This window comes from Oncorhynchus mykiss, chromosome 14, assembly GCF_013265735.2.
Source record: "Oncorhynchus mykiss isolate Arlee chromosome 14, USDA_OmykA_1.1, whole genome shotgun sequence".
Lineage (NCBI taxonomy): Eukaryota > Metazoa > Chordata > Actinopteri > Salmoniformes > Salmonidae > Oncorhynchus > Oncorhynchus mykiss.
In genome coordinates this window covers 17867231-17895000 of record NC_048578.1, presented here as the reverse complement: position 1 = coordinate 17895000, position 27770 = coordinate 17867231, and the positions used below count along the sequence as shown (strand labels likewise).

Genomic DNA, 27770 nt, shown 5'->3' with positions numbered 1-27770 from the left:
CTGGATAATAGGGATGTGGCATTATCATTATCAATATCATTATTAATCATTCAAATTGGTCATAAATAGAATTCATTCTAAATAGAGAAACCATATATAAATGGACAATGCATTAAAAAAATAATTCAAATTTTTGCTAAAATATTCTAAATTTGTTTGCAATTTATCGACTTACAATAAATTGCAAGGCTTTTTATATTTTAAGGGGTTTTACCTCATCTCCTTATACAAACCAGAACACATAAGCAAAGCTACATCAGGGTAGGTGGGATACTATAACAACATTAGGAACAACATTGTTATACTATTCCACCCACCTTAATGAGGATCCTTTGGGCGTGGCGATCCCATAGCCTTTGGAGTCCAGGTTGCCGCCGACCTTCATGGTGTCGCAGGGCTTCCTCTGCTCGATGTACTCGTTCATGGTGGACTCCAGCAGATAGGCGTATTTGCCCTTGGACTTGCGCACCCGCAGCACCCCCTCTGCTGTGGTTTTCACGAACACAGAGGGCTCTGCGCTCCGCATGTAAGTCCACATCTTATCGAATAGGGCAATTTTGGAGCGCTGGAGGGTGGAGAGAGGACAGATACACAGTTATCAGTTAAGAAGAAACAAATATGTTCCATCATTTCTAAGTTATTCATGTTCATTACCATATTAACATATTACCATTGGATTCCTAAGGAAATACTTGGTAATTTCTGTCTTTCTCTTACCCTAAAAAACTCCTTGGTACTGCCGGAGTCCAGTGTTCCATAGGAAATCTCGGTCTGCTTCGCCAGATCCTCAGCACTCTCAATGGGCGACACCATCCTCTCAACAGTGAGGAAGGCAGCCAGGTTGGCCGTGTAGGAGGAGATGATGATCAAGGTGAAGAACCACCACACCCCTCCCACAATACGCCCAGAGAGGGATCTAGTGAAGAACACAAATATAAATGGTTAGATCCTGTTTCCAAAATGGATTGTCAAACCAACTGGTGGGCCACAATTTTGATGGGTCATGGCTTAAGGCTGTGTTGGCTTGGTGGTCTACAAAAGATGTCCAACATTTTTACTAAATAACTGTTCCAAAACATTTGCAAACCATTACAATATGTACATGGTGTCAGTATATTGAGTACACACTTTCTAAAAGTGAGAGGTCACTACAACATGCAAAAGGTCAAAGATCAATCAAATCCCTCTTTCCAAAACCAAACATCCATACATGCCAATTCAAGATGAAGTATACACACACTAAACTCATATCTGTTGAGGGCATATAAATAAATGTTATGACCATAAACTTATTGAAACTGAGCAGCCTGGAGCAAATATACGAAGTTAGCTCTCCCAGTATACATCAGCAAGTATCATTCATACACAAAGGGATGTGGTGGGGAACAGCTACACATTGACGCCACAGCTTATCTTTCCTGACTCAACATGACTGGGGGAGTGGATATGTAGGAGGAGGGTTGATGACAAATCTCCCAGAATTCATGTGACTGACTGTCCCCTCTCTGGTGCAAAGTGGTAGCCTGCTTAACATAATCTGCTGCACTCGCACCTCATTAAATCGCTATACGCCAATCAGTAATATGACTGGGCCTATGGTATTTTAGTCTGTTTAAGTATTATGCTGTATGTTGAGCGCACAAGGACTTCAAGGCTTCTACAGGAAGCAAATCAAAGTGTCCTTTCCTGAGATTAAGTTTGTAGGGATATCGTTAATGTATATTTTTATCTCGTTATTTTACAGGGTAAAATGATTGAGATTACATTGCCATTTTTTAATACAACAACCAGGGGAATAGTTAAAGGGGAGAGGAGGAGGGAGAGATGATTAGATGGCCATTGTAGTATGATTTGCCAGGTTGCTAAAACTGAGCCAGAAGATCAAATCAAATAATACTAGTAAATCACAGTGAGCCAGCATAACAATGTACAATCAGGAGGCAGTTTGAGACCCACCTTGGCGAGATGTCACAGCCCTGTCTCATGAAGGCGCCGAGGGAGAACCAGAGACTGTTGAATATCCCAAACTCGTTGGTCGATTCATTAGTCTGGATCTGGCCATCCTCGTACTCCTCTGTGTGCCACTCGTATGGGCTGAATCGGCTGACCAGGAAGAGCACCACGCTCACACCGATGTAGGCAAACACGATGCACATCCATATCTCGTAGGCCAGAGGGTCCAGGAAAGAGAAGACTCCAGGTTTAGACTTCTGGGGCTTCTTGATCATGATGGAGATCCCCAAGGACATGAAGGGCTTGGAGAAGTCAATGACTTCTTCTCGGACGAGGGTAATGGTCAACGGTGCCACGGCTATATCAGCTTTCTGGGTAAGAGAGGAGGAAGGAGCTTATTGTTCTAGGGAAACAGGATAAGGTTTAGTTGTGTTTAAAGGGAACTACTGGGAATGTTTCAATAGTTTGTATACAACAGGTCATTGGATGTGATCAGTATTAGAAGGTCCATGCATCTCTTTTCTTACCCCATAGACGAGCTCTCCCACCATTCCGTTCCAGATCTTGGTCTCAGCGTCTCGGGCTCCATATTTTCCATCCCCCACAATTTTCAGCTGGTATTTGAAGCCGCAGTGCTTGGCTATCTCAGCGGCCAAATCGACACAGTAGCCCTCGTATCTTTCATTGTCTAGAAAAAGGTCAGCGTTCTTCTTAAGCATTACATATGGGGCTTCCTGAGGGAGAAAATTACAAATACTGTTCAGTCCAGTATGCTTGCCTTTAGGCTTTACATCATGGTATACATGCTAGCTTTGTACAATGACAGAGAAATGAATAGTTTCACAAACTTAATGTTGTAACAGACTTAGAGCTCTATTCAATATGGAAAGCTGAAGCATTACAGATTCTGTGATAGAGATGTTAAGGTAATTTCCGATTGAGCCGACTTAAGCAGCATTTACTGTGAATGAAGTCTCTGATAAAGCAGGAAGGTTGCCTTTAAATTTCAATCATGCTGTAAAGCTGAACTTTTGCAAATCTGAATGAATAGAGCCCCTAGACAACTATGGGTTGGTTTGTGTATGTTGTACGGTGTCCATATTATGACAGCCTCAGTGTGCTTAGTCCACTCTTGTACTCTCTGTTCACCCACGACTGTGTGGCCAAGCACGACTGAAATCAAATCAAATGTTATTACTCACATGTGCTGAATACAACAGGTGTAGGTAGACCTTACAGTGAAACACTTACTTACAAGCCCCTAACCAACAAGGCAGTTGAAAAAAATACGGATAAGATTAAGAAATAAAAGTAACAAGTCATTAAAGAGCAGCAGTTAAATAACAATAGCGAGACAATATACAAGGGGTACCGACCGGTACAGAGTCCATGTGCGAGGGCACCTGTTAGTTGAAGTACTCTGTACATGTAAGTAGAGTTGTTAAAGTGACTATCCATAGACGATAACAACAGAGAGTAGCTGCACTGTAGAAGAGGGGAAGGGGGGGGCAATGCGTTACCTACATGTACAAATTACCTTGAATAAACTGTACCCCCGCACATATTGACTCAGTACCGGTAACCCCTGTATATAGCCTCGTTATTGTAATTTTATTGTGTTACTTTTATTTTATTTTTTACTTTAGTATATTTAGTCAATTTTCTCTATTTCTTAAACTGCATTGTGAGTTAAGGCTTGTAAGTAAGCATTTCACGGTAAGGTCTACTGTTGTATTCGGCGCATGTGACAAATGCAATTTTATTTGATTTTATATGGACACTGTAATGTCGTAAATACATGATTCTATGGACTAGTAACAATTGCTAAGTGAGAAACTAATCAAAGGAAATTATATCAAATTGTTGTGTGTTCATGAGTCAGTTAGTATGAATAGAGTCTATGATAAGTCATTACCAAGATTGTGGTCACAATGACAGTTTTGTTTTCCATCCCTGTTGTGTCATTCGGGAACACGTCTGATTTTGTGACAGCCATTTTGTCAACTTCGTTCCAATATCCAATCTGTGGAGGAAATAATGAATAGTGAATGAACAATGCCATAATGTCATGAGACAGTGTTGTTGTTTCACATGATGGGAAAGGACTGAAGCATCTACACAGCCATGTTATAAATTCTCTGTCATTTATGCTCTCTGCAAAAAATGGTTGATTTCTGTAGGCCAATTTCATCCAATGTCGTGTCTTTAGATCTTTGCTCTATTGGTTCAGTTCTGATGTGCTGTTGTCTTGTTCCATCACAGACAAACACATTAAAGACTGTCATATATTATACAACCTTGATCTATTAAGATTCTGACATGTTCTAGACATATTCAGAAACACTAGCATACCTTCACAGGACCATTATTTTTCAGCTCCATGATATTAACTGAGTAGTTGACTCGTTTGCCATGTTGATCGAACTGAATGTTCCCTGTGAGGCCGTCCACACGAACCTAAAAGGACACAAAAGCACATTGTCAGAATTGCAAGACACCACAATTAAATACCTCTGTCATAGACAAAACCAATTCAGTTTCTCCACACAGATTTGGAATCAAATTGCGTTGTCTAAGCTCTAAAGCTGGAGGCTGACTATTGTGTGTGGGCAGACGATTGTCACTGTTAGCTCAGGGGAGAATGTGTTTGTGTGAGTTTGTGTGTGTGTGCATGCGTATGTGTGTGAGTGTGTACGTGTGTGTCCTTATACTTCAGTCTCTCTGTGTGTGTGTGTGTGTGTGTGTGTGTGTGTGTGTGTGTGTGTGTGTGTGTGTGTGTGTGTGTGTGTGTGTGTGTGTGTGTGTGTGTGTGTGTGGTAGAGCCAGACAGCCGTTGCCACGGCAACCCCATGCTATCACCTGTTTGAGTGCGCGCTCGATCTCCACTCCCTGCGCCCAGGGCACAGCGGGGTTGGCCAGACAGTCGCCGTTGTTGCCCTTCCTGGCGATGTCAATGCGCTGCTTGTGCAGGTAGCGGAAGGCCTCCGTCATCACCTGCACTGAGTCGTAGGTCAACGCAGATGTGTACTGCAATAGAACAGAGGGGGATGGGTGTGTGATTGTGTGGGGGGATATGGGGACACAGGGGAGGGGGAGGAAGCACACTAACGACTTGTTAGTGTGCGTGTCTGTGTGTGGGCATGCGGCTGTGTTCCTGCGTTTGCACGCACACAGTATGAGTGAGTGAGTGAGAATGGGGGAGGAACATTTTTAATCGGCAGACACCTCACAGCTCCCTGAAGACAGAAGAATTCTAGCTGAGTGCCACTCAACCGAACCCAATGTTATATCTACTCACCCTAATCTTACTGTCGGCACCAGGGTATTCCTTCTCCTCCAGAGCCTCCCAAATCTGGTCAAATTTGGACACCAACGGGTCATCAAAATCCACAATCTGGAAACCTGACACGTTGGCTCCGCCATATTGGATTTTGGAGAGGTCCCCATCCACAAAACCCTGAAATTAAAACAAAGAAATCAAATTAAGGAGATAAAATGGAAATGTTTGCCATCATACAAATCAAGAGCTTGGGAGTGACTATAAGGATCCATCTGCATTTTTGTCAAAATTGAGATATTGACATAACCTCGTTCTGTTCAATGGATTGAATGCTGTAATAACACAGAATAAAACCATTAATAATTATTGATGTTATTAAGTTCAAAAGATAAACATTTCTGACACCATCACACCAATGAGGGTTCGGGACTTTAAAGCCAATTATCTCAGAATCATCTTTTTGCAGATAGAACCTTATAGTCCCAAGCTTTCGAAATGTCAACAACCCCCTCCCCCCCCCCAAAAAAAACGGGAAAAGGATGATTTAATAGATTAAGCTAACTAATTGTGTAATACGTAGGGGGTTCAATTGGAAGACAATGTTCTCAATGTCTTATCACGATGCTTTGAGCTTGATCAATTATTTTACAAATCACTTTGTTCTTCCTGAGATTACAATTCCACTGCTGGTTAAACAGAGGTGTGAAGACTTACCAAATTTGCAATGATGTAGTGGTAGCCTTTCACATGTCTGCCAATGGTGATGACCTGGGGACAACATCAGATAGGGAAACAGAACAGAAACCATAATGACGTGTAAACCAAGTAATCATATTCCTCATGGTACAGCAATCATGTTTGAGAATGAAAATGGAATACTTCAGTGGAGTTATAACTCTATCTACCAAACACAAAAAACATCCATTGTCATATTTTAGTGTGGAGTGATAAGTGCTTTTTGAGGTCGATTCGGTTTCTGTTCGATTATCAAAAAATTATCACGGTTTACGATTTCGGTTTAGATATTATTATTCTTTACAATAAATGCGCTATGTATTATGTGGATTGAATGCTGTAAAAACACAGAATAAAACTATTAATAAAAGTCCCTTGATGGTAGTTGATGCCTATTACTGCTTATCATATATTAACCACCTATTATTCACATTACTTTACCTTAATAAAATAATGTTTGTTGTTGTGTATATTACATTAGTTATATTTGATTACTTTATTATTTCATTACAAGTCATCCTCTCATCATCTAGAGCTGCTGGCTATGCTGTATGACAAAATCACTATTTTAGTAGTTCCTTTTAAAGTAAATAAGGCATACTTTTATGACTGCTGAATACCAACTATCAATCACTTAGATCATGTATTTTCCGGTAGGGATACCGCGCAAAGCAACTGCTCTCTATCCCTCTCGATCGCGCATTCTTCATCTCTTCTCTCCCTCTACACACCAGAGAGGAAGTGGCGAAGCGAGAGGTTTCACTCTCGCCAAAATCTGTCCAAAATGAGACCAATGCTTTTCTATGGCTTATTTTGGAACTAAGCTTGCCTGACTTCCTTCTTTTGGAACAAAAACTCCCATTGTTAAGGCGGAGACATGAGCATCTAGTCATTATATAGAGATCTCTGCCCACACCAACCGGACAAGTAGGCGCGCAATGGATTATGGTCTTTGAAGTTATTTACCACATTGTTTGCGCTAAACTATGTAGAATATTGTCCTGTTGGAAACTACAACTCCCTACTACATCGCACAATTCAGGCTGGATCTGATTTATCTCTGGAGAAACTGCTCATTGAGCTCGCAGAGAAAAAAAACGAACAAAACGCAATTCTAATATTTGAACCGAAGTCAGTAAATAATTGAACCGACATCGGTCAATTAGTTGTTAAAAAACTAAAATGAACCTACATTTCTGTTAAATGCTAAGCACTATCATATTTCCACATTATACCTGTAGCGTGTACAATTGTTTTGATTAAAAGTCATAACCCACTGCCACCTGCCAGTGTTATCACTTGTCAGTACCGAAACTAAAACAGGAAGCCCATTTCAGTAACTACCTTAAAAAACCATTTTAGTGACTATCTCAAATGACACACCTGCAACTAATCCCACCACATGAGTAACACCTCCACTTATAAATCCAGTTACATATAGAGATTTGAAGAATCATTTGAATAAAATGCATTTTAAGTGACTTGCTTTGGCAGAAGAGTGTGACCAGGTTGGATTATTTTCCTCTCAGACAAAAGCTCTAGCATGCAACAGCGGGGTGAATATGGGCATTGGTTAAACACATGTCTGCTTGCATTAAATACTACTCAATGGACTATCCCAGGGTCTAGGGAAGGTTTAGAAATAACCTGTTCATGTGAATCTCTATGCCTTTTAATTCCATTGTTGTATTCTAAGGCTAAAATAGCCCTTTTCCTTGTGGGGACTGAGGAAATGTCCCCACTTGTATGAATATTCCTTGTTTTACTATCCTTGTGAGGACTTCTGGTCCCCACAAGGCTAGTAAGTTCAAACACACAAGCACACGCCAACAACATCTCACTCGCTGCATTACACATACTAAGCTTGTACCTGCTCCATAATGTCTCGGACTTTGTCCTGTTCACAGTCGAGGATGACCCGTCTCTCCTTCTTGTTCTCCAGGTCCTGGAAGAGGGAGCGATAGGCCTCGTCTTTCCTCTCGTCCTTCAGGTTGCCCACGTTAATGGCCATCACCTGCCACTTCCTCTCCGCAGCCGTGTCCAGCACCACCTGCAGCGTGGTCAAACCTGGACAGACAACAGGGTCATGTTCATTCGTCATTAAACTGAAGAAAATGCTCTGAAACTGGGTGAGATGAGAAGGCACTATTTGAACTACTCCAATAAGAAATGCTTGTTTTTGTTTTCTGTCGCAAAATGTTTTGCTATGGTGTGTTCTAATGAACATGACCCATGAATACAGTTCATTGTAGGGTTCATATCCATGCAAATATATGGATATATGACATTAGAGGAGCCAACATCAACCAACATTTGTGGTGAAATGTAACTCACAGTTCTACTACCACACTGTCTGGCTATAAGACCCACACAGTCCAGTTCATCATACTGTAAGAATTACTCCTGTGTACAGTTACCTCAGCCCCGTTCTTTCTGTACAATTCTCTACAAAGAGTTGGCCAAGGCTTAAGTCAATTGTTACATCAACTCTAATGTTCCTATTCTACTTGTGTCCCACCCTGTTTAATGACAGTACAAGAGTAGTGTGCATTGATCTCAACCTCCATAGAGGGCAGTTGGAGCATGATTTGATATTAAATGGTGTGAGCATTTCATCCTAGATGGTGAATTACAGCTAATTTATTTGATACGACAGGGCAGCAGTGTTCATGAAGGTGAGATGTTGGGGGGGGGGTGCTTGTGAAGAAAGTAGATGGAGGCAAGCATTTTCCTCAGAACACATAAGTCATGATTACTGTAGGGTCATTATGACTCAGTTAAGGTTAACTGTTTCTCCGGTGCCCATTAAAGAAGATAATTGGAATTTGCTCTGATTTAAGCTCCGCTCACCATGCGCTGACGCGAGGCAACAAGAGAATCCCGGCTAATGGTCAATATTGTAAATTATTAGGCCTATGCATTGGGTAAAATTTAAACATACTGTATTTTAGAAAGCATCTTCACAGAGTGGAAATAATTGTGTTAATATTTTGGGATGCAGGTTCATTGCATGTTCAGACTCTTTTCATACTTTTATGTCTTTAGGAAATATTTGTATCTACCTGGGATAGTCAGGAATCACCACACTATACAGTAGCTTTACTAAACTACTGCCACTTAAAAACCTCAACAGAGTGTTAAGTTACATATTCACAAACCCTAAGCATTGTCAATAAACAGATTCCGACAGTATATTGATACCATGAACGCTAGAGAAACCTGATAGAATACCCTTCGGTTGGAACTGAACGCGTAGGACAGAAATCAATCGCCTTGAATAACGATTCAAAGCCCACAAAATGTAATATATTGCAATATTTCACAGTTGGGATACAAACATATACAGTGGGGCAAAAAAGTATTTAGTCAGCCACCAATTTTGCAAGTTCTCCTACTTAAGAAAATGAGAGAGGCGTGTAATTTTCATCATAGGTACACTTCAACTATGACAGACAAAATGAGAAAAACAAATCCAGAAAATAACATTGTAGGATTTTTAATGAATTTATTTGCAAATTATGGTGGAAAATAAGTATTTGGTCACCTACAAACAAGCAAGATTTCTGGCTCTCACAGACCTGTAACTTCTTCTTTAAGAGGCTCCTCTGTCCTCCACTCGTTACCTGTATTAATGGCACCTGTTTGAACTTGTTATCAGTATAAAATACACCTGTCCACAACCTCAAACAGTCACACTCCAAACTCCACTATGGCCAAGACCAAAGAGCTGTCAAAGGACACCAGAAACGAAATTGTAGACCTGCACCAGGCTGGGAAGACTGAATCTGCAATAGGTAAGCAGCTTGGTTTGAAGAAATCAACTATGGGAGCAATTATTAGGAAATGGAAGACATACAAGACCACTGATAATCTCCCTCGATCTGGGGCTCCACGCAAGATCTCACCCTGTGGGGTCAAAATGATCACAAGAACGGTGAGCAAAAATCCCAGGACCACACAGGGGGACCTAGTGAATGACCTGCAGAGAGCTGGGACCGAAGTAACAAAGCCTACCATCAGTAACACACTACACCGCCAGGGACTCAAATCCTGCAGTGCCAGACGTGTCCCCCTGCTTAAGCCAGTACATGTCCAGGCCCGTCTGAAGTTTGCTAGAGAGCATTTGGATGATCCAGAAGAAGATTGGGAGAATGTCATATGGTCAGATGAAACCAAAATATAACTTGTTGGTAAAAACTCAACTTGTCGTGTTTGGAGGACAAAGAATGCTGAGTTGCATCCAAAGAACACCATAACTACTGTGAAGCATGGGGGTGGAAACATCATGCTTTGGGGCTGTTTTTCTGCAAAGGGACCAGGACGACTGATCTGTGTAAAGGAAAGAATGAATGGGGCCATGTATCGTGAGATTTTGAGTGAAAACCTCGTTCCATCAGCAAGTGCATTGAAGATGGAACGTAGCTGGGTCTTTCAGCATGACAATGATCCCAAACACACCCCCCGGGCAACGAAGGAGTGGCTTCGTAAGCAGTATTTCAAGGTCCTGGAGTTGCCTAGCCGGTCTCCAGATATCAAACCCATAGAAAATCTTTGGAGGGAGTTGAAAGTTTGTGTTGCCCAGCAACAGCCCCAAAACATCACTGCTCTAGAGGAGATCTGCATGGAGGAATGGGCCAAAATACCAGCAACAGTGTGTGAAAACCTTGTGACGACTTACAGAAAATGTTTGACCTCTGTCATTACCAACAAAGGGTATATAACAAAGTATTGAGATAAACTTTTGTTATTGACCAAATACTTATTTTCCACCATAATTTGCAAATAAATTCATTAAAAATCCTACAATGTGATTTTCTGGAATTTTTTTTCTCATTTTGTCTGTCATGGTTGAAGTGTACCTATGATGAAAACTACAGGCCTCTCATCTTTTTAAGTGGGAGAACTTGCACAATTGGCGGCTGACTAAATACTTTTTTGCCCCACTGTATTTCCAATAAAAATGTTTAGAAATTAAGCAGAAAAATTGTTATAGACAGGATGATTGAATCCTATACTCACCGCATAGTTATATGTAAAGAGTCAATAATTATTGTGTTCATTGTGTTTTTCCCTTTGTTTCACATGACTGCACCTCTGTCTACACAGTCCCACTGTGTTAATACGTTAGTATCAATTTCCTTCTTTCTCCTCAAACCCTGTATTGTACTTTAGACACAGATCACCCAATACTACAGTATATCTACAGGTAACATACTGTAGGTGAAGTGAAAACACCATACCATACCAGTAATGAACTTTCCGTGAAAAATATTCCTATCATTCCACATTGTGCCGGCCTAGTATGTATGCCATTCTTAATATCAACAAAAACATCACCAACAAATAAAAACAATAGACCAATGTGGTTTCTCCTTCATTTTCCATTTCCCAAACAGTTTGGGCGTCGAGACGGGCTGATTTCCCATGCAGCCTCCCTCCATCATGGCGGGTAGTGGATGGCTGACAGACGGGCTGTGGAGACAGCTAGCCCCTTGGGAGAGGAGGAGTGGTGAGGCTGAAGGATCGTCAGAGGCTGTCAGAGAAGCTGTCTCTCACCCACAGAGGGGGCAAAGGCTGGGAGAAGAGCCGAAACACACATACACGTCCAGAACATCTCCCTAGATTCTAATTCAAGATTCAATCCATTGTAGATAGAATGAACCACACGTTGAGTTCAGTCAGAATATAGAACACTGTACTCAAGGTGTGAACCTATACTTGCATTACCTCTCTCTCCAGACTAAACCCCCAATTCAATTGCATGCAGATAAAGGGAAAGGGCACTGTGGGTTCATTCTGAGTGTTATACTAATTCTGTATCGGAGGTGTCACTCCTCATTGTTTCTCAACATGGTTTGGAAACATATATTGTATTTTTGAACAATAACAGTATAAGTTGTTGTTGAGCTCGGGGCCAATCATATCCCATCCATTTGAACAATGATGAAATATTTTCTACAAAGCATCTAACCTTAATTTAACCCCATAAAAAGGGTTAATGCCCCAAGCAACCATAGGGAGATATGAAACAAATTGCACTTAATGAGAAACCCAAATTTTACACAAAACTCTTATCTTTCATTGTGCAACACTGCAGAGCGAGGATTATCCCCAAATTTCAAAGAATGCCAGCTGTAGCTTCGTCAAAATATTCAAGGGGTGGACAAGATCTTGGTGGTCAAGCTGTGTAAATCATCATCAAAGTTAGACATCAAGTCAAATCTTTACAGCCGTTTCCCAGATCAGATCTAAATGGACCCCCATAGCCCCTCATCCGTGGACACAAGGAGATCTGAAGGGATTGGCTAGGTATATGCAATATGGTACTTGCTTGACATTTACCTTTTGCTTGATATCATTCATGCAATATTGCTCCTATCCAACCCCTTCAGATCTACAGGAGGGGCTTGTCACGGCTGTTGAAGGAAGAACTGGACCAAGGTGCAGCGTGTTGCGCATACATACTTTTAATAGTAGCTGTCGCCAACAAAAACAAACCGTGGAGCTTAAAGCTATGTGGCATCAAACAAAGTCAACTTCCCACAAACACAGGTGGGGGAAAAGGGTACCTAAGTATGGTTCCCAATCAGAGACAACGATAGACAGCTGTCCCTGATTGAGAACCATACCCGGCCAAAACATAGAAAATCATAGAAACACAAAACATAGAATGCCCACCCCAACTCACGCCCTGACCAAACCAAAATAGAGACATAAAAAGGATATCTAAGGTCAGGGCGTGACAGGGCTAGGGAGGAAGGACTAGGGAGGAGGGGATAGGGTCCAATTGAAATTCTGGGAAAGACTCAAGACTTTTTAAAAGTGGCAGTCAATTATCAGGACAGCAATCAAGCTACCACTTTTCTTAATTGGATAATTAGCTAAGCACCCACTTTAAGCCTAACATTGATGTATCCAGTACAAACTCTTCCTGGTAGAAAGCATGAGACAGTAATAATTTGACTGACTCTTGCGTGACTGTCAAGTTCATCAACATCAACATGTTAGTTGCATCTCCTCAATACCTTGGCACATTGTAGAATGGTATTGGGAGCCCATTTCATTTACATTGAACCCTTATTTCCCTAAGGCACTGAGAACACATTATTTACAGCAACGTAAATCTGCTCTTTCTTAAATGTCCCTCCAAATTCCATTGTAGCCTTGACAGTATCGCTTTCAAAGGACTATCGAGGAAGTCAGTAGAGGCGTAGGTTTAGTAACTAGACCCAATGTGCTGATGGGATTCATTATATCTAACGACAACACACATTCACACACACAGACAGACAGACAGACAGATGCAGGGAAGCACACAAACATACACACAGACTCTAAAAACACACACACACCAATCCACATACACCAACGAGCCACCACACCAGTGTACGCACTGCACATCGGTTGCCATGGGAATGAGTGTGGATCTATCTGACCTAATTAGGCAGAGCAATGTGATGAGGAAATATGCACAAGGGGCGAGCCAGAGAGAGCTCATCAACCAGGGACTAGCATTATAGCATTAGCATTCTCAATAAAACATTCCATTATACTTGTTTTATGTAGCTCACCCTAGCACAACATTCCACTACAACTAGCACTGTAGGATTAGCACATGCTAATTGGACCTTCTGAGACCATGGATATTCTCTTGAGCCCTATGCAATGTAGTCAATGCTATTACACACTCCACTGTAACCAGCCCTGTTTAAGAAAGAGAGAGCGAGAGAGAAAGTGCCAGACAGCACGGGTACCAACAGACCAGCACAACAACACCCCCTAAACCAGAGAGCTGAAAAGGGAGAGAGACGTGTCTGCACTCTGGACTGTGGTGACAAAACTCCAACAGGAGGGAGAGGAAAAACAGCCCAGCAGGAAGAAGGTGGGAGAGTGCTGAAGGAGGAGGTGAGAAAGCTGAGATGGGACAATGAAACAACTCGTGAGCGAGCTGGCCACCCCCCCCAGAGAAGCAAACAGAACATCCCTCTTCAGACCCTGACCACAGCCAGGACAGACAAGACAGGACCCACTAACCCATTAGACCCACCCCCCTCCTAGTAACCCCTGTCAGCCCCCTTGATAGCCCTCTTGACAAACCCCCCCACACCCACTGAGGACACAAAAAAGCCAGAAATTCTGCTCCTAATAGACTCAAATGGTTAGGCACCATGATGTAGCCAGAGGTCAGCTAGTTTCCGTACTCCTCTGGGTATTGTACATTGACTTCAATACAAAACCTAGGAGGATCGTGATTCTCACCCCCTTCCATAGCCTTACAGAAAAATTATGACAACTTCTGGAGGACAGCCTCCAACTTATAAGAGTTTTTAAAGTATGAACTGACATGTTGTCCACCCAATCAAAGGATCAGATAATTAATATAGTACTGAAAGCATAAGCTACAGCTAGCTATCACTGCAGTGCATACAATGAAGAAGCAAGACACAGAGAGAGAGCTAGCTATATTTAGATGTATTTATTTTTACATTCACTTACTTGGCTAGCGATTGCAGTTAGCTAGTTTAGCATATACAAACACCCAGCTCAAACAGTGAAGGATGCTATGTTAGCTAGAATGTTTTGGCTATGGCTATCCAACACTGGAACTCTTATAAGTCAAAGTAAGCTTTTGGTTTTATAAATATTTTGCCACCGGGGCTCGCCGGTGTAACTTCTAAATTGCTTGCTGTTGACTGTACACTACACTGCATGATTGTAGCAGGTTTACTAACGCTTTAGTTCTAGTAGCTATGTTGACTATGATGTTAATATGGTGACAACGATGTAAGCTGTGTAGAGGTTAGTGGTTATGATATGAAAGTTTGGTTTAGAAAGTTTATTTTCCTAGTCATAGACAGGAGATGTGTTGTGCACTGAAGTCCCAAGCAAAGGGAAAAGGTGAGAGGAGGAGAGAGTGCGAGAAGGAATTAGACAATAATCAAAGGGATCATTCTGTTTGTCTGATTTGGACAGCCTCTATGACCAGGTACACCTCTACAAGATTTTCCAGGACCCTGAGATTCATAACACTCAACCGCAGACCCAGTACCTCACACAGGAGCAACAGCATGATGAGCACCCCACCCAGACATGTAAGACTCCCTCCCAGAACCAAGTCTCCTTCCCCAGACCCCCCAGACCTGCACCCAGAGGACCTACGCACAGACCACAGCATCACCAACCAGTCGACCCCCTCAAACCAACCCTGGCCACACCCTATGTAGCCCCCCCCCCAGATCAGGCCTATGCCCCTCCATGCCTCCCATCCCTACAGCAAGGACTTCAACATGGACTTCCCATATGGCCAGGTTGTGAGCAGAGCAACAAGCCCAACTCCTACAATCAACCAAGCCCCGTCCATTGACCTAAGAGGCATTCACCAGATGCTCAGCATGATCACAACTAATGATCTGTGGACACTGTGGAACACACAGCTTTTACCATCTCATGCTGGAATATTCAAGGTCTAAGGTCATCTGCCTTTGTCCTAAAGAGCAGGATCCCACACATTACCAAAGAAATCAGAAATACAGAAATTGTTATTCTACAAGAAACATGGTATAGAGGAGATGGACTCACTGGTTGCCCTCTAAATTACAGAGAGCTGGTAATCCCATCCACCAAACTACCAGGTATAAAACAGGGAAGAGACTCAGGGGGTATGATAATTTGGTATAGTTCATACCTAACCCACTAACCGCCCAATTAATTTAAACAGGAGCATTTAACATCTGGTTAGAAATGAATAGGGAAATTATTTCAACAGATGAAAATGTCATCCTGTAAACTACCTGTACACTACCTACAGTGGGGCAAACAAGTATTTAGTCAGCCACCAATTGTGCAAGTTCTCCCACTTAAAAAGATGAGAGAGGCCTGTCATTTTCATCATAGGTACACTTCAACTATGACAGACAAAGTATTGAGATAAACGTTTGTTATTAACCAAATACTTATTTTCCATCATAATTTGCAAATAAATTCATAAAAAATCCTACAATGTGATTTTCTAAAACATGTTTTCTCATTTTGTCTGTCATAGTTGAAGTGTACCTCTGATGAAAATTACAAGCCTCTCTCATCTTTTGAAGTGGGAGAACTTGCACAATTGGTGGCTGACTAAATACTTTTTGCCCCACTGTATATACTAGCTCCTGTATACGACCCCCTATAGAATCCCCATACTTTAGTGACGACAGCTTCACCACCATCCACCATTTCCAGGCTCAGGGACATGTACCAGTCCAGGGCAACCTAAATGCCAGAACTGGACAAATAGCACACAGGGGGACAAAGACCTACCTGGAGGTGACAGCATTTCCTCCCCCATATCCCCCCTAGACACAACTATGACAAACAACCAACAAAAACGGGTCACAACTCCTGCATCTCTGTTGCACGCTGGGTCTTTACATAGTCAATAGTAGCCTTCGAGGGGACTCCTCCGGTAGGTACACCTACAGTGGCAAGAAAAAGTATGTGAAACCTTTGGAATTACCTGGATCTTTGCATAAATTGGTCATCAAATTTGATCTGATCTTCATCAAAGTCACAACAATGGACAAACATAGTGTGCTTAAACTAATAACACAAACATTATTGTATTTTTGTTGTCTAAATTGAATACATCATTTAAACATTCACAATGTAGGTTGGAAAAAGTATGTGAACCCCTAGGCTAATGACTTCTCCAAAAGCTAATTGGAGTCAGGATTCAGCTAACCGGGAGTCCAATCAATGAGGCCAGATTGGAGATGTTGTTTACAGCTGCCTTGCACTATAAAAAACAATCACAACATTTGAGTTTGCTATTCACAAGAAGCATTGCCTGATGTGAATCATGCCTCGAACAAAAGAGATTTCAGAAGACCTAAGATTAAGAATTGTTGACTTGCATAAAACTGGAAAGGGTTACAAAAGTATCTCTAAAACGCTTGATGTTCATCCCCATCTTTTTTTATTTGTTTTTTTCTGCTCTTTTGCACACCAGTATTTCTACTTGCACATCCTCATCTGCAAATCTATCACTCCAGTGTTAATTGCTAAATTGTTATTACTTCGCCACTATGGCTTATTTATTGCCTTACCTCCTTACTTAATTTGCACACACTGTGTACAGATTTTCTGTTGTGTTATTGACTGTATTTTTGTTTATCCCATGTGTAACTCTGTGTTGTTGTTTTTGCTTTGCTTTATCTTGGCTGAGATTAATAGCACAAAAATTGAGAAAATAAATGGAGAAAGTTCAGCACTGTTACTACTCTCCCTAGGACTGGCCATCCTGCAAAGATGACTGCAAGAGCACAGCACAGAATTCTCAATGTTAAGAAGAATCCTAGAGTGTCAGCTAAAGACTTACAGAATCTCTGGAACATGCTAACATTTCTGTTGACAAGTCTTTGATAAGTAAAATAGTAAACAAGAATGGTGTTCATGGGAAGACAACACGGAAGAAGCCACTGCTGTCCAAAAAAAAACATTGCTGCACGTCTGAAGTTTGCAAAAGTGCACCTGGATGTTCCACAGCGCTACTGGCAAAATATTCTGTGGACAGATGAAACTAGAGATGAGTTGTTTGGAAGGAACACACAACACTGTGTGAAGATAAAAAGGCACAGCACATGAACATCAAAACCTCATCCCAACTGTAAAGTATGGTGGAGAGAGCATCATGGTTTGGGGCTGCTTTGCTGCCTCAGGGCCTGAACAGCTTGCTATCATCGATGGAAAAATGAATTCCCAAGTTTATCAAGACATTTTGCAGGAGAATGTTATGCTTTCTGTCCGCCATTTGAAGATCAACAACAGAATGGCTACAACAGAAGAAAACATGCCTTCTGGAGTGGCCCAGTCCTGACCTCTAACCCGATCGAGATGACCTCAAGAGAGCAGTACACACCAGACATCCCAAGAATATTGCTGAACTGAAACAGTTTTGTAAAGAGGAATGGTCCAAAATTTCTCCTGACCGTTGTGCAGGTCTGATCCGCAACTACAGAAAATGTTTGGTTGAGGTTATTGCTGCCAAAGTGCAGTCAACCAGTTATTAAATCCAAGGATTCACATACTTTTTCCACCCTGCACTGTGAATGTTTACACGGTGTGTTCAATAAAGACATGAAAACATATAATTGTTTGTGTGTTATTAGTTTAAGCAGACTGTGTTTGTCTATTGTTGTGACCTAGATGAAGATCAGATCAAATTTTATGACCAATTTATGCAGAAATCCAGGTATTTCCAAAGGGTTCACATACTTTTTCTTGCCACTGTATAATGCATCTTTTGGCAGTAGTACTGTAGACTACTGTACTTTATCACTGACCTCAACCCAGAGTCTCCCAGGGCATTCACAGTCAGCCAACCCCTTTCAGACCACAGTAAAATCACAATCTGTGTGAACAGATCAAAACTCAACCATGAATCATCAAAGCCGAAAAAACTGCATGCTGTTAAGAAATGCTATAAATGGATGGAGGGTAGTGTTATACACCTACCAAAAAACAATTGGCCAACAACAAATCCCTCCTAGACATTTCCCTGGACAAAATGTTTCCCTGCAATAGTGAAGGTGTAAACTTAGCAGTTGGAAGCATGAACAGTATAGTTGAACTATTAGCTAACATATGTAATTTAAATTCCAGCAGAAAACCTAAGAAAACAAACAACATTGAGAAATGGTTTGATAAAGAATTCTAAAACCTTAGAAAGAAATTGAGAAACCTATCCAACCAAATGCACAGACCCAGAAAACCTTAGCTTACACCTTCACTATGTGGAAACACTAAAATGGTACAGAAATGCACCAAGAAAAAAGAAGGAACAGCATGTCAGAAAAAAAGCTCAATGTGATTGAATAATCCATAGAATCAAATCACTTTTTAGAACATTGGAACACACTAAACAAACAACAATTCATGAAGAGTTACCTATCCAAAATGAAGATGTATGGATAAACCCTTTCTCCAACCTTTTAGGCCATATAACAAAGAACCAAGAACAAAAACATGATAATTTACTGAACAGAGTCAGTTATTAAAAAAACTTCCAGAACCCATTGGATTCTCCAGTTACATTGGATGAGCTACAGGACAATATACAAACCCTCCAACCCAAAAAGGCCTATGGTGTTAAATATACAGACCACAAATTCAAATGGGCTATTTTTAAACTCTTGAATTTCATCATCAGCTATGGGATCTTCCCCAATATTTGGAACCAAGGTCTGGTCATCCCAATCCAGAAGAGTGGAGACAACTTTAACCCCAATAATTACCGTGGAATCTGTTTCAACATAAATATCTGAAAAATCCTCTACAGTATCATCAACAGCAGACTCCAACATTTCCTCAGTGAAAACAATGTCGTGAGCAAATGTCAAATTGGCTTCTTACCAAAATACCGTATGACAGATCACGTATACACCCTTATTGACAAACAAATAAACCTTAACAAAACAAAGTCTTCTCGTGCTTTGCAGATTTCAAAAAGTATTTTGACTAATTTTTGCATGAGGGTCTGCTATACAAATGGGTGGAAATCAGTGTGGGAGGAAAAACATATGACATTATAAAATCAATGTACACAAACAATAAGTGTGCAGTTAAAATTGGCAGTAAACACACAGATTTCTTTCCTCATGGCCGTGGGGTGAGACAACTTGAGCCCCACCCTCTTCAATATTTATATCAATGAATTGGCGAGGGCACTAGAACAATAGACAGGGATGCACCCGGCCTCACCTTACCGGACACGGAAATCAAATGTCTACTGTTTGCTGATGATCTGGTCCTATTATTCCCATTCAAGGGGGTCCTACAACAGCATCTAGATAGTCTGCACAGATTCTGTCAGACTTAGGCCCTGACATTGATATTCAGTAAGACAAAAATAATGGTGTTCCAAAAAAGGTCCAGTTGCCAGGACAACACATCTGGCTAGACACTGTATCCCTTTAACACACAAAATATGTTATCTACCTCGGCCTAAACATCAAAACCTCAGGTAAATTCCACAAGGCTGTGAACGATCTAAGAGACAAGCCAAGAAGGGCCTTCTATGCCATCAAAAGGAACATAAAACTTGATATCCCAATTAGGGTCTGGCAAAAAAATGCTTCAGTGAGTTATAGAACCCATTGCCTCTATGGGTGTGAGGTCTGGGGTCCACTCACCAACCGAAAATTCACAAATTGGGACAAACATCCAATTGAGACCGCATGCAGAATTCTGCAAAAATATACTTTGTGTTCCTGGTACAACCACAAACAATGCATGCCGAGCAACATTTAGACTATACCCACTAGTTATCAAAATCCAGAAAAGAGCTGTTAAATTCTATAACCACCTGAAAGGAAGCGATGTCCACACATTCCACCACAAAGCCCTAAAATACAGAGAGATTAACCTAGAGAAGAGTCCCTTCAGCCAACTGGTTCTGGGACTCTGTTCACAAACACAAACAGAGCCCCATGAAAGCAACACAATTAGACTCAACCAAATTATGAGAAATCAAAAAGATACTGGTAAGAATCAACCAAAAAAGCAGAGCAAATTGGAATGCTATCTGGCGCTAAACAAAGAGTATACAAAATGAAGAATTAAGAGTATGACTAGACTCAGTGAGCATAGCCTTACTATTGAGAGAGGTTGCCATAGGCAGACCTGGCTTTCAAGAGAAGACACGATATGTGCTCCCTGAGCTGCACTTCCTAACCTCCTGCCAAATGTATGACCACATTAGAGACACATACTTCCTACAGATCACACAGACCCACAAAGAATTTGAAAACAAACCCAACATTGATAAGCTCCCATATCTGTTAGTTGAAATACCACAATGTGCAATCACAGCAGAACAATTTGTGGCCCGTTGCCATGAGAATAGTGCAACCAGTGGAGCACAAACAAGATTGTAAATACCACCATATCTTCCCCCACTATTCATAGTACAACTATTTGCAAATTGCTAAAACACTATACATAGCAGATAATATAAGATAAAATGTCTATCTTTTTGAAACCTTATTGAGTGCAATGTTTACTGTAAATTTCTTATCGTTGATGTTGTTGTTAAATTAGTTTCTTCTCAGTTTTGTTTAATGTTTATTTCACTTGCTTTGGCAATGTAAACATATGTTTCCCATGCCAATAAAGCCCCTTTGAATTAAATTGAGTGCGAGAGAGTGTAGAAAATAGAGAGAAAGTGTGAGAGAGATTGAGAGAGACAGACAGATTGAGAGTACAAGAAAGAGACAGGCAGACAGAGAGACATACAGAGAGAGAACTAGACAGAGAGATTGACAGAGTGAGATAGAGAGAAATAGAGAGAGACAGAGAGAGACAACATGTGGTATGTGGTTGTCCCACATAGCTATCTTAAGAGGAATGCAATAATTGTAAGTTCCTCTCGATAAGAGTGTCTGCTAAATGTCTACAATTTAAGAGAGAGAGAGAGACACAGAGCGAGAGAGAGAGAGTAAAGCCTGTATTAGCCAGTAGCACTACCACACCGTGTTGAGGTTAGAAACTGGTCCATAAAGACAGTGGTAAAAATCACACATTCAGATTTTCTCTCTTTTAGGTCAGCCTTCCATTCCACTGTGACTCTGGAAACCCGCCCTTAGCTTCTATCATCAGGTATCATCACCTACTGTACTCCAACTGAAAGTGCTACTTCATACTGCTATCCAAAATCACTCTCATTTTGACATCATGGAAATGAAGACTGATAGCATCATATAATAAAAAGTAATTGGATCCTATCGTGCCTTTCAACTACTCTTATACAAGCCCAATGATATGTATTATGCATATTACTCTTGCCTCCGGTACAAAAATGAGACTATGGAACTCTTTGTTGAAAGCCTTGTAACTAGTGGTGCGGTGGATGTTAAACGCATGTAAATACCGTTTACCTACCGTTTTTATTTTTGCGTGACTGTTTACCCACCTTTTGCAGAGAAATGCATTGAAAGTACAGGAAGCGTTACTTTAGTCACCGCGGAAAACGATCAGCGTTTACCCACCTATTTGTTTTACAACTGCACCACTGCTTGTAGCCTTGCTACCAGGACAGTCACATGGAATGTGATTTCATTTTGGGAAGTCTAGGCCTGTGTCAAGCCAAGTGGTGTCATCACAAAGGGTAAATACTGTCTGACATTGCATTATCCCCCGGGGCAACAACTCAATGCATCATCCTTAGCCTAATACACGACACAGCAAATAAAAAAATACTGAAAAGCATCAACAAGGTTGAAAGCTTCCATGCACATAGACAAAAAATAACTGGGGCTGTAACAATCACTTCACCTGAATATTTCTGGAGTGTGTAGACTTTTAGACAGTTTCAAAAGCAAGGTCATTCTCTAGCAAAATATATTTTTTAAAGAGCATTCTGTTGGTTGAGTTCTATACAACAGAAACTTGAAAAACCCAGCACTCTTCAGGACACGTGGGGACCACCGCCCCAAGGTCCAAAACCCTCACTGTCAGGGAACTGCCCTCCTACTTTGCTGCGAGCCATGAAACAAGCTCTCACACAGGAGGTGCAATGGTCCTAGTTGATAATATCTGACAAGTGGTTTGTCATGCAGCACAATGCCCTTTACAGCGTGTTCTCCTGGTACCTTTCTCAGTGTGTGGTACTGCTATGAACTCTCTCTGTGTCTCGTTTATGTGGATGTAACGTGTCACATCAAATGTATGGCAAACAGTCTAGAAGCATAACATTTGCAGTGCATAGACAGTTCTAGTCTTCTCTCATTTGCTTGAGTGCTTTCTAGTTAGGTTTAGATGTGTTGACAAGAGGGCGGTCACTCCATGAATACCTGTGCAGGTGTAGTTTGAATGTAATATAATTTAATCACAGTTGGGTTTCATATACAGTACTTGTCTTCTCTTCAACCTTCAGGAATTTTACGGTGTTTGTAAAAATAAGTCCTCTTTATTAATAAACAGTAACCTCTATGTCAAGATTGAATAATGGCAAAAAGCAGTGTTCTTTATTCGGTAACCCATAAGGTTCCATAGTTCCTTGAGATATGTATAGGCTGTGGGCTCCACCCCAGTCACTCCCTAGCCACACCCATAGTCACTTCCTGGTTTGAGTGTGTCAGGAATGGGGAAGCCATCTTGACGGAAGTGTTTGTAACTAGGAAATTGTTTATAGTTTAAAAGCCTCGTTTTCTAATTCCACACAAATGAGAACATTCTGAATTACTTGTTTAAGCCCCCAGAGTTGATGTCCGCTCCCCCGTGAAAATCAAATTAGCATAAGAAAAATAATCTCCCCCAAAATCTGTCAGTTAAAGCCAGAGATATGTTTTTTTTGCATTCTCAATCTCAATCCACCGCATCCGCTAATGTCGCACTTCTGCATCTGCGGTGAATAGTGATGGAGCTAGAGTGGTGTTTGTCAGACCATGAGACATCCTGAAAATCAGTCTTCTCACGAAATTGGCTGTAGCATACAAATGGTTTGGCCTCTAAGAAAAGATGAGACCCTCACGAACACGATGGTGTTCTCCGTTTGATCTACGACCCCCACATGCATCTTGGGACTCGTCTGAAGTCGGTACAGCCGATCTGTCAACTTCTGTCTGTAGCGCCCTAACAGTTTGGGCTACACACTAATATAACCCCTCTGTGGTAAGGTGAACGGTACCGAGTCAATGTGCAGGGGTACGAGTTAGTCGAGGTAATTGAGGTAATATGTACATGCAGGTAGGGGTAAAGGGACTATGCATAGATAATAAACAGAGAGTAGAAGCACTGTACTGTATGTGAAGTGTGAAGGAATGTGTGTGTGTGTGTGTGTGAGTGAGTGAGTGAGTGAGTGAGTGAGTGAGTGAGTGAGTGAGTGAGTGAGTGAGTGAATGAGTGAGTGAGTGAGTGAGTGAGTGGGTGAGTGGGTGGGTGGGAGGGGGACCAAAACAATGTCCAGGCTCTTGTTCCAACCCAATGCTACCAAACTCGACTCAACCAATCAAGGGTTTGACTTGGGTTTGATTTATTGATGAGTCAAACCTGTTGTCCTTAGTGTCTTTACACATGAAATCAATCGTCTTTTTGACCGCACTCTTTTTGATTTGAACAAAACTTTTCATATTTGTTTACCCATAGTGGAAGTAGTCAGCCAGTGACTTTTATCATTTTCATTTAAATGGGGTAGATTCTGTCCTGTTAAACTAGTATCTCTTACCTCTATCACTGTCGTAGAGATAGGCAAACTTGTCCCACTTGTAGTACTCAATGAGGCTGAGTAGGGGTCCTTTGATGTCAGGCCTCATCTGGATGATGAATTGGTGAGTTCCATCCAGCGGGAAGCTGGGGGTGATAAATGACACATGCAGAGTCCCACAGAACGACGTTATCGTGTTGACCGACTTCTTGTCGTAGAATCCAAAGATGGCGTAAACTCCTCTCGAGAACTGGGAACAGACTGAAACGAGAGAAGTTGCAAAACAGTCATGAGGAGAAGTGTACTTAATTATTGGATGACAGTGTTACATTAAGATAAGATGCGATTTATTGTCTGCTTTCACATTCATTTTTATTTGCGCCATCATTAAAACAAGGTCATTACAGGACATAAACTAGAAGATACCGAAGATTCTGAAAAATGAGCTATACTGTGAGACAATTGGCTTCAAACAAGTGCTGTAACAAATTTAAGTTTGAATGTGTATGAACTTTATTACTGTCTAAAGGAGCCCCTGCCACTGGAGTGGCTTGTTTTAGCTGATTCATGTATTTTTGCTGTCCATAAGCAATGCCTGGGGAGCTCTTCCTTACAACAGCACAATATTTGAAAGCTACTGGTAAAAATGTTATGGGCTTTTATTATAGAATTCAATACAGTGGGAATGTATGTAAGAAAAAGAGCAACCATTGTTAAAGACAGTTCATCAAATCTTCATGTTGGATATCTATGGACATCTATGGACATTGATATGACCCGTTCTATATTTTAATAAAGTTTTACCAGGCAAGTCAGTTAAGAACAAATTCTCATTTTCAATGACAGCCTACTCTGGCCAAACCCGGATGACGCTGGGCCAATTGTGCGCCGCCCTATGGGACTCCCAATCACGGCTGGATGTGATGCAGCCTGGATTCAAACCAGGAACTATAGTGACGCCTCTTGCACTGAGATACAGTGCCTTAGACCGCTGTGTCATTCGGGAGCCCTATATACTGTAAGTCCTATACTCTGAGCAGTTGTGGTTTCTGCTTGAGTTACGTTCATAGGTAGGCCATTTGAGGTTCAAAACTTCTCCTGGGAGATAGTTGAAAGATTAAGTACAATACAGGGCTACACTATGGCACCGACATCTATATGTACCTTATGGCTCCGCTGTGGCCAAGACTATTGTCCCGTATGGCTCTGCTGTGGCCAAGACTATTGTCCCGTATGGCTCTGCTGTGGCCTATACTATTGTCCCGTATGGCTCTGCTGTGGCCTATACTATTGTCCCGTATGGCTCTGCTGTGATATATACTATTTATTGTCCCGTATGGCTCTGCTGTGGCCTATACTATTGTCCCGTATGGCTCCGCTGTGGCCAAGACTATTGTCCCGTATGGCTCTGCTGTGGCCAAGACTATTGTCCCGTATGGCTCTGCTGTGGCCAAGACTATTGTCCCGTATGGCTCTGCTGTGGCCTATACTATTGTCCCGTATGGCTCTGCTGTGGCCTATACTATTGTCCCGTATGGCTCTGCTGTGGCCAAGACTATTGTCCCGTATGGCTCTGCTGTGGCCTATACTATTGTCCCTTATGGCTCTGCTGTGGCCTATACTATTGTCCCGTATGGCTCTACTGTGGCCTATACTATTGTCCCGTATGGCTCTGCTGTGGCCTATACTATTGTCCCGTATGGCTCTGCTGTGGCCTATACTATTGTCCCGTATGGCTCTGCTGTGGCCTATACTATTGTCCCGTATGGCTCTGCTGTGGCCTATACTATTGTCCCGTATGGCTCTGCTGTGGCCTATACTATTGTCCCGTATGGCTCTACTGTGGCCTATACTATTGTCCCATACTATTGTCCCGTATGGCTCTGCTGTGGCCTATACTATTGTCCCGTATGGCTCTGCTGTGGCCTATACTATTGTCCCGTATGGCTCTACTGTGGCCTATACTATTGTCCCGTATGGCTCTGCTGTGGCCTATACTATTTATTGTTCCTTATGGCTCTACTGTGGCCTATACTATTGTCCCGTATGGCTCTGCTGTGGCCTATACTATTGTCCCGTATGGCTCTACTGTGGCCTATACTATTTATTGTTCCTTGGAGAGCTTGTGCTGGGAAGGAAGACCATGCTAATTTAAGGACGGGCTTTTATTTATATACAATTAAAGTTCAGTTGGTTTACTCTCTTACTGTATGTGGCGTGTTTCTGTTGGTTTCGCCGTGGTTTCTGTCTCCTTTTTCCTGATGTTTTCTCCATACTGTAGATATAATACACTATAGATCGACTATAGGTTGGTTCCGTACAATCACCTCTGTTTGAGATTGGTATAATCCATCTATCATTAGATTAGATCATTCTTTATTGTCTGTTTCTCACAGATATTTGCTTTACTTACCAGAAAATGCACTGCGATAGACAGAACATCAAACCTGCAAATTAAAAAAAATAATAATACAAAAAAAAGCTGAAGGACTTCAACCCCCCCTTCCCCATAACTTCTCTCCTCCCTCATATACATTACCCTTTATCATCCGTCCCTGAGCAGTGCACATAATATTATTGCACATGCCTATAATCTCAGCATCCATGATTCCTGTACCCTGCACAGCCCTTTTATTTTGCAGTTAGTTACATTACACAGTTCACTATTGCACGTTCCCAAATGAGTGAGTCCATCCCTATGCCCCATCACATGAATTACAAACGGAAGTCCTGTAATATACATGATGCATAGCGACTGTAGCTGTGCATAGGTATTGTAAATATGAATATTAAATGGCTTAGTGGTTCAGCTGTATTCATACAACATTTGGTCAACGGTCAGCATATTGGGGTGTCGCTTGTAAATGTCTATTGTTCAAGTGTAGGTTAATCAGCCTTATTGACTTGGACATGTATGTCTGTCCATTGTAATTAATCAAATTAATCATTGGCCTCTAGCACGGGGAAACTGTGTTGACTTGCTGACACCGGGGGATTGTAGTCTACCCATTAGATATTAGCTGCCTCGGCTAAAATGGACATCTTGCTGCTTTACATCTTTATAGGCTGTGATGGCCATCGTTGATGTTAACATGCTGGACAGGCTTGAATATCATCAGGTTTGGACTTAGGTTTGATTAGTTGTTGGGCCTAGTTTAATGCATACTCTATTGGCAGAAACAATTTCTGTCTAACAAGTGGGGGAAAGTGAATATGATTGTCCACATAAGCTACTTCAAAAATATGGACACCCAAGCTACTTGGAATATATGGAGCAACTTCCAAAGCAAAACAGAGTGACACCACCAAGTATCTTACCACAGCATTCTCCTACTTCCTTCAACACTGAAGTATTTCACAAATCCCTTACGCCACTCTTAATGCCAGGCAGACATTTCAGTTGAATGCCTCCAATTGACAGCCCCACATTCATATCCTGCCAAAATCATTATTGATATGTCAAGTTTGTCTGTCAATTAAAAGGTTGTCAGGGGTCATCGGGGATAGCATTGTTTAAGGCGGTCCAATCACTCCATCAATTTTGTGACGCTAACCCTAATCCTTTCAGTTGATGACACGGCACGCCATCCATTGATGTGGCTTCCGATCAAATACAATTTG

The 27770-nt window shown here is 41.5% G+C and overlaps 1 protein-coding gene across 10 annotated transcripts in view; it reads right to left on the bottom strand.

The window, feature by feature from the left end:
• The window catches only part of LOC110488933 (glutamate receptor 2), a 57910-nt gene that overhangs the window by 6169 nt on the left and 23971 nt on the right, over positions 1–27770 (bottom strand). For 9 of the 10 annotated variants that reach the window (XR_005035945.1, XM_021561411.2, XM_021561413.2 and 6 more), the window contains exons 3-13: positions 24171–24410; positions 7839–8035; positions 5948–6001; positions 5252–5410; positions 4813–4980; positions 4306–4410; positions 3869–3976; positions 2481–2687; positions 1957–2324; positions 718–916; positions 318–565 (exon numbers count right to left, since the gene is read on the bottom strand). Coding sequence is in view for 9 of the 10 variants with exons in the window: in XM_021561411.2 (XP_021417086.1) it covers positions 318–565; positions 718–916; positions 1957–2324; positions 2481–2687; positions 3869–3976; positions 4306–4410; positions 4813–4980; positions 5252–5410; positions 5948–6001; positions 7839–8035; positions 24171–24410 (2053 nt within the window). In the remaining variant the exon portion in view is untranslated. Of the gene's footprint in view, positions 1–317; positions 566–717; positions 917–1956; positions 2325–2480; positions 2688–3868; positions 3977–4305; positions 4411–4812; positions 4981–5251; positions 5411–5947; positions 6002–7838; positions 8036–12310; positions 12332–24170; positions 24411–27770 lie in introns of those variants that run through there. The other variant, XM_036943058.1, reaches the window with a different exon arrangement.